Raw genomic sequence first — 7,685 nt, forward strand, 5'->3', positions numbered from 1 at the left:
ATATCTTGTAATAACCTATAATGGAAAAGAATCTGAAAAAGTATATATATATATTTATATATATATATATAAACGGAATCACTTTGCTGTACACCTGAAACTAACACAACATTGTAAATCAACTATACTTCAGTTTCAAAAAAAAATTATGCTCGAAGTTCACTGTGATTTCTGAATCTGAAGAGTCATGTCCAGGAGAATTCTGGGCAATTCTCCACTAGCATCTCTTTGAATATGGCCTCCTCAATGCCCACCACCAATCTTATTCTTCCCTTCTGAAACTCCAGTTAGATATATTTTAAACCTTCTCTTTCAATCCTTCCTGTCTCTTAACCTCTCTTTCATATTTCGCATCTCTCTATCTCCTTGTGCTGCATTTTGAGAAGTTTCTTCAGATTCACCTTCTAGATCAAAGCTTTTCAGCTAGTCTCTTCTGCTCTTTAACCTACCCTTAAGGGTTACTGTTTTCAATGACTTCATTTTTCACTTCCAGAAACTCTACTTGATTCTTTTTCAATTCTGCCTAGTCTCTCATTAGGTAATCATGGTTTTGATACCTTATTGTTTAATCATATTAAACATATTCGGACTTCCCTGGCGGTCCAGTGGTTAAGGCTCCGTGCTTCCAATGCAGGGGGCGGGGGTGGGTTCAATCCCTGGTCAGAACTAAGATTCCACATGCCGTGCAGCCAAAACAAAATAACAAACAAAAGCTTATAAACATATTCTATAACATAAACCCAAGAATTGTATGAATTCTTGGAAGTCTAATTCTACTGTCTGACATTTCTGCTAACTCTCGTCCATGTTTCCTTGTGCATTTTGTAAGTTTGCATTGTGAGCTCACATTCCATGGGCCTTTATATGTGGAAATCTTGTGTGACCTGGATACGAGAGTATATCCCTCTAGAGAAACTCAGAGTTTGCTTTCTAATAATGTCCCATACAGTATTTGGGTGCCCTGTTTGTTTTTCTCAATATTTAGGACATTCTTATACTAAGAATGATTCATTATCTGACATTCAAATTTATCAGGACTCCTATAGTTTATCTGGCAAATCTACTGGTGTGAAACCCAAGTCTTGTCTCCCATCCCCAAACAGTTGTTAAAACTTCAGCATCTTACTTACCAAAACTGGCAAACAAAACAAAATAAAACATCAATGCAAAAAACCCTCCACCAGATCCCTCTGGATTCCATTTCTTCTTGGTTTTGATTTCCTCTCGGTTTTTGACCCTTGGAGATTTCCTTACTTTCAAAGGGAAGTCTTAGGTGTAGTTTTCCGGTTTTTTAAAAAAGACCAAAAAAGGCAGGTCACTTTTATTTTATTTCTTATTTTATTTTATTGAGGTATAATTGACATGTAACATTATACTAGTTTCAGGTATACAACATATTGATTTGATATTTGTATACACTGTGAAATGATCACCACAGTAAGTCATTAACATTCGTTACCACACATAGCTGCAAATTTATTTTCTTATGATGAGAACTTTTAAGATCTATTCTCTTAGCAACTTTCAAATACAATATTAGTAACTACAGTCACCATGTTGTACGTACATTCCCAAGACTTACTTATTTTATAATTGGAAGCTTGTACCTTTGACTACCTTTACCCATGTCACCCCCCGACCCCAACCCCTGCATCTGGCAACCACAAATCTCTTCTCTGTATCTATGAATTAGTTGGGTTTTTTTCAGTTCCACATGTAAGTGAGATCATATGGTTTGCAGGTCACTTCTGCTTCTTGAATTCCCACATGCCTCTCCTAAGGCAACCAGTACAGACCTAGCACCCCACTAGGATGAAGAAAGAGTAAAATAGAGAGAAACCAATATAAATCGCTGTTTCAACATATGATCCATCGCACAGGTAAAGTGTTTGGTTAGAGTCAGTGATTGTATGAGGTCATTATTGCGCTGATTGAAAAAGAACTCATTTCTTCTTCTCATTGTACTACAGCAAAGGCTTCTTGGTAAGCCCGGCAGAAGCCGAGGGACCCAACCCATGGAGATATGCTGGAAGATACAGGCAGGCAATGGCTCCACTGATGGCTTGGATTTCAACCCCATGAAGGATTACATGATCCTGAGCAGTTCCCAAAAGATAGCTATCGCGGTGCTGTGCACCTCTCTGGGCATACTAAGCGCCCTGGAGAATCTGGTGGTGCTCTACCTGATCCTGTCCTCACACCGGCTCCGCAGGAAGCCCTCGTACCTGTTCATTGGCAGCTTGGCTGGGGCTGACTTTCTGGCCAGTGCGGTCTTTGCCTTCAACTTTGTAAATTTCCATGTCTTCCATGGCTTTGATTCCAAAGCTGTCTTCCTGATGAAGATTGGCAGCGTGACTATGACCTTCACGGCCTCCGTAGGCAGCCTGCTGCTGACCGCCATTGACCGCTACCTCTGTCTGCACTACCCACCTACATACAAAGCCCTACTCACCCGTGGGAGGGCACTGGTGACCCTGGGCATCATGTGGGTCCTCTCAGCATTGGTTTCCTCTCTGCCTCTCATGGGATGGACTTGCTGTCCCAGGCCCTGCTCCGAGCTTTTCCCCCTGATCCCCAATGACTATCTGCTGGGCTGGCTCCTGTTCATTGCTGTCCTCTTCTCTGGCATCATCTATACCTACGCACATGTCCTCTGGAAGGCCCGTCAGCATGTAACCAGCTTGGCTGAGCACCGGGACAGGCAAGTGCTCGGAATGGCCCGGATGAGGCTGGATGTGTGGTTGGCCAAGACCTTGGGGGTGCTGCTGGCTGTGCTCTTAATATGCTGGGTCCCGGTACTGACCCTCATGGTCTACAGCCTGGCCACCACTCTAAGCAAACAGGTCAAGGAGGTCTTTGCCTTCTGCTCCTTGCTCTGCCTTGTCAACTCCATGGTCAACCCCATCATCTACGCCCTGCGGAGTGGGGAGATCCGCTCCTCTGCCCGCCACCGCTTGGCCCACTGGAGGAAGTGCCTGAGGGGCCTCGGGCCTGAAGGAAAAGAAGAGTTCCCGAGGTCCTCAGTCACTGAGACAGAGGCTGATGTGAAAATCACCCCAGGGCCAGATTCCAGAGAGCTGTACTGCTCTAATCACTAATGAGGTCACTTTCACAATTTTAAATAAGCCAAGTCAGAAATCATTTCAATCCCTGGAGGAGAGTGTCTTTGATCCTCTCATCTTACTTGAACCAGCCCCAAAGGCCTGGACACTTACCCCTTTTCACTGAGTGTTGGCACTGACCCCTGAAGGGTAACCTGGCCACACCTGTCTGCACACAGTCTGTTGGGTAGCCAGACCCTGTGAGGGGCGGCAAGGTGGGCAGGAGGCAGGAGGCCTGGGACAGGCTCATTGCAGGTCAGGACAACCTTCCCAACAAGACGGCTTAGTGCCTGCATTCTCTAGAGACCACGGGAGCCAAGCGGAGCCTTCAGCCTCAGCAGTAAAGGGCCTGGAGGAAATCTGGGAAGAATGGATCACTCTCCTGGGATCTCAGGATGGCTGGCTAGCCCTTCTTCCTGTTTAATTGTTGGGTCCACCTTGGTTCTAGAGCTATGAAAGGCCCTACCTGCAGGTCACCCTTTCCCACAGAGGACCAAGAACTGCAATGCAATGAGGACCTAGGATGTGGATCCACCTCTTGCAGAGATAACTGACAAGCCTCCAGTTCAGGGCATCTAATCATTATGGTACCAGCCCTCTCTCACACCCTGATAATCCCCACTCACAACCATTGTGTCCTCCTAGGTATGTGGGGAATACAGAGGAGACTGGGATCGCTTGAGATGCAGATTGGTTTTGTGAAGACCTATTTGATGGTACCACTGGAAGCAGGCAGTGTCCCAGGCTAACCCAACTCCAAAAAAAAGGAAGATATTCACAGGGATTTTGTAAATCCCCGAATTGTTCCCGGTCATCCCTCAATTCAGCCCCTTTGTCTCCTCCACCCCCATGCCCTATAATGAATAATAAGCAGAGCAAGTGGGAGGAGGGGGAAATTCCCTTACTACGTGCCAGGTGTGGTTCTGACATCCCACAGTCCATCATCTCCAGCAAGGATTCAGCCCCATACTTTTGGAGATCCCAGGACACCCATATCTTACATATCAGGGAGGCTAGGTTCCTACCAAAGGGGCTTAAAGCAGTAGGCAAGAGAAACTGTTGATGGTGTGGAGGACTGCAGAGGAATCCTAATGCAATTATTTGGAGCTACAGATGGAGTAAAAGGAAAGATATTGTTTAAACGTGTCTTCATTTAATACTTACAAGACGAGGTGTTCACTGTTCATTCATTCATCCACCCATCTCACAAATATGTGCCAGGCTTTGTGCTAGGTCCTGGGTGTCCAGCCATAAAGGAGAGTCTGCCCCTGTCTGATGGGGCTCACATTCTACATTCTGGTGGGAAGAGAGCCAATAAAAAAAGAAAGAAGATGATTACTGGTGGTACAATGAAGGAAATCGTCAGGGTCGTGGGATAGAGATTAACTGAGGTAACATTAGGTAAGGTATAACTACTGTGTGCTCTGGTCGTAAGAGTCAACTGGCTTTTACTGAGGTTTTACTATGTGCCAGGCTCTGGGCTATGTGGTTTTAAATGAGGGATCTCACTTAGTCTTCACAGTAACCTGATGAAGAGGGTTTGGTATCCTTATTTTACAGATGAGGAAATCTCTGAGAGGCAAAATCACTTGCCTGAGGTCACACTGCTAACATGTACCCAAAGCTGGGGTTTTCAACCCAGTTCTGTTTGACTCCTAAGCCTCTTTACCACTAACCTCTTGGCCTAGTTCAGTCAAATTCTGCTCGATTAGGATAGTAATAATAAATAAGCCTATAAATAATAATGACTTCAATAATAATAAGTCTAAGTGATAAATATGTATAAAGTATAAGTGATAATATGACTTAATAGGTCCAATAATAATATTAGACTTTTGTAACATCAGATTGCTGCAAACTTAAGGTAATAACTCATCATTATTTCTCAACATACTTCATTTTATGCCCTGTATTAAACTTCCTGCAACAGTTTTCCACAAACTGAGTGGCTTATAACAACAGAAGTTTATTCTTTCACAGGTCTGGACTCTAGAAAATCAAGGTGTCAGCAAGGCCATGCTCTCTCCAAAGTTGCATGGGGAGGATCCTTCCTTGCTTTTTCCAACTTCTGGCAGCTCCTGGTGTTCCTTGGCTTGTGGCAACATAACTCCTACCTCTGCCTCTGTCTTCACACGGCCTTTCCCCACCCTTTATCTCCAGGTGTCTTTCTTTTTTTTTAATTGAGGTATAGCTGAGTTACAATGTTATATTAGTTTCAGGTATAAAACATAGTGATTCGGGCTTCCCTGGTGGCACAGTGGTTGAGAGTCCGCCTGCCGATGCAGGGGACACGGGTTCGTGCCCGGGTCTGGGAAGATCCCACATGCTACAGAGCGGCTGGGCCCGTGAGCCATGGCCACTGAGCCTGCGCGTCCGGAGCCTGTGCTCCGCAACGGGAGAGGCCACAACAGTGAGAGGCCCGCGTACCGCAAAAAAAAAAAACAACAACAACATAGTGATTCAACGTTTTTATAGATTATACTCCATTTACTTATTATAAATATTGGCTATATTCCCTGTGATGTACAATATATCCTTGTAGCTTATTTATTTTATGCATAGTAGTTTGTACCTCTTAACACCCACCCCTATCTTGCCCCTCCCCCTTCTCTCTCCCCACCAGTAACCACTAGTTTGTTCTCTATATCTGTGAGTCTGTTTTTGTTTTGTTATGTTCATTCATTTGTTTTATTTTTTTAGAGTCCACATATAAATGATAACATACACTATTTGTGTTTCTCTGTCTGACTTATTTCACTTAGCATAATACCCTCCAGGTCCATCCATATCGTTGTACATGGCAGGAATTTATTCTTTTTTAATGACTGAGTAGTATTCCATTTCATATATATATATATATATATATATGTATGTATGTATATCACATCCTCTTTATCCATTCATCCCTTGATGGGCACTTACATTGCTTCCATCTCTTGGCTGTTATAAGTAATGCTGCTATGAACATTGGGATTCATGTATCTTTTCGAATTAGTGTTTTCATTTTCTTTGGATATATGCCCAGGAGTGGAATTGCTGTATCATATGGTAGCTCTATTTTTAGTTTTCTGAGGAACCTCCATACTGTTTTCCATAGTGGCTGCACCAATTTACATTCCCACCGTCAGCATACAAGGGTTCCTTTCTCTCCACATCCTTTGCCAACATTTGTTGTTTGTGTTCTTTTTGATGATGGTCATCCTGACTGGTGTGAGGTGATATCTCATGGTGGTTTTGATTTGCATTTCTCTAATAAGTAGCAATGTTGAGCATCTTTTCATGTGCCTGTTGGCCATATGTATGTCTTCTCTGGAAAAATGTCTATTCAGGTCTTCTGACCATTTTTAATCAGGTTGTTTTCCTTTTTTTATATTGAGTTGTATGAGCTGTTTATATATTTTGGATATTAACCCCTTATCAGTCATATCATTTGTAAATATTTTCTCCCATTCAGTAGGTTTTCTTTTCATTTTGTTGATGGTTTCCTTTGCTGTGCAAAAGCTTTTAAGTTTAATTAGATCCCATTTATTTTTGCTTTTATTTCCTTTGCCTTAGGAGACAAATTCAAAAAAATATTGCTACGATTTATGTCAGAGAATGTTCTGCCTATGTTTTCTTCTAGGAGTTTTATGGTTTTCCATCTTACATTTAGGTCTGTTCTCTTGGTGTCTTCTTCTAAGGACACCAATCATTGGATTAAGGCACACTGTAATCCAGTATGACCTCATCTTAATTTAACAAATTACATCTCCAAAGACTCTACTTCCAAAGAAGGTAACATTCACAGGATTCAAGCAGACATGAAGTTTTGGGGGACATGCTTCAACCCAGTACAGCCCCCAAGGACAAATTTCAACCCTCTCTTACAGCACATCTCATGGACTGTGTTAAGTGGGAGTCACTGGCTTGTCTTCCCCCACAAGATGAGCTCCATGTTTATCTCTCAGTTCCCAGTGTTACGTGAAGACCCAGCATAGAGTCTTAAAGGGGCTGATCAACATCTGTGGCACTGAGCTGCTTCTGAAAAGCTTTAGATTACATTTTGGAAAATCGAATTTTATTTTAACCCAAATTTTTGTAAGGCAAAGAAATTGGATGATTTTTTAAAGGTGGATATGTGGCTCCTTAAATTTGGGGCATGCCTTTCTTTATTCATTGGTGGGGTCCTATCTCATTTCAGCAAAGAAAATGCCCAAGTGCCTGGCATAAATTGATACTCAGTAAACATCTGTTTAATGAATAAAACTAGAGTTTTAAACTAGAGTTTAAAAATCATTGAATTAAATGCACTTCCACGCTTTCTTCCTCTCTCACAATCACACTCTATTTCTGCTTAGAGTTTATGGAGGGGGAGAGCAAGGGAGAAAGGGGACCTCAGGTATCACAGAGAACTGCTCTCATTGTTTAGATGAGGAAATGGGACCAGAGAGTGGACAAGACTTGCCCAAGGAGACCCAACAAGGTGGTGTCCAATGCAAGAAACCTAGGTTTCCCAACTTCCAGTTTTCCCACCCTATTGCAATGCCTCTCACCTGTCCCTACAGATTTACATTTTGATTATGAGGCCAAGGAGAAATGAAGGTC

The 7,685-nt window shown here is 42.8% G+C and overlaps 1 protein-coding gene across 1 annotated transcript; it reads left to right on the forward strand.

Annotated features, from left to right (window-relative positions):
* Positions 1-2,015: 2,015 nt before the first annotated feature.
* CNR2 (cannabinoid receptor 2) lies at positions 2,016-3,098 on the forward strand. Its single transcript, XM_030874908.2, has one exon. The coding sequence runs from the start codon at positions 2,016-2,018 to the stop codon at positions 3,096-3,098; it is 1,083 nt and encodes a 360-aa protein (XP_030730768.1).
* The last annotated feature ends 4,587 nt before the right edge of the window (positions 3,099-7,685 follow it).

Source organism: Globicephala melas, chromosome 1 (genome assembly GCF_963455315.2).
Source record: "Globicephala melas chromosome 1, mGloMel1.2, whole genome shotgun sequence".
Lineage (NCBI taxonomy): Eukaryota > Metazoa > Chordata > Mammalia > Artiodactyla > Delphinidae > Globicephala > Globicephala melas.

What these genes read in the sequence shown, in the direction of transcription:
- CNR2 (XM_030874908.2), top strand. Translation starts at nt 2,016, where the DNA reads ATGGAGATATGCTGGAAGATACAGGCAGGCAATGGCTCCACTGATGGC.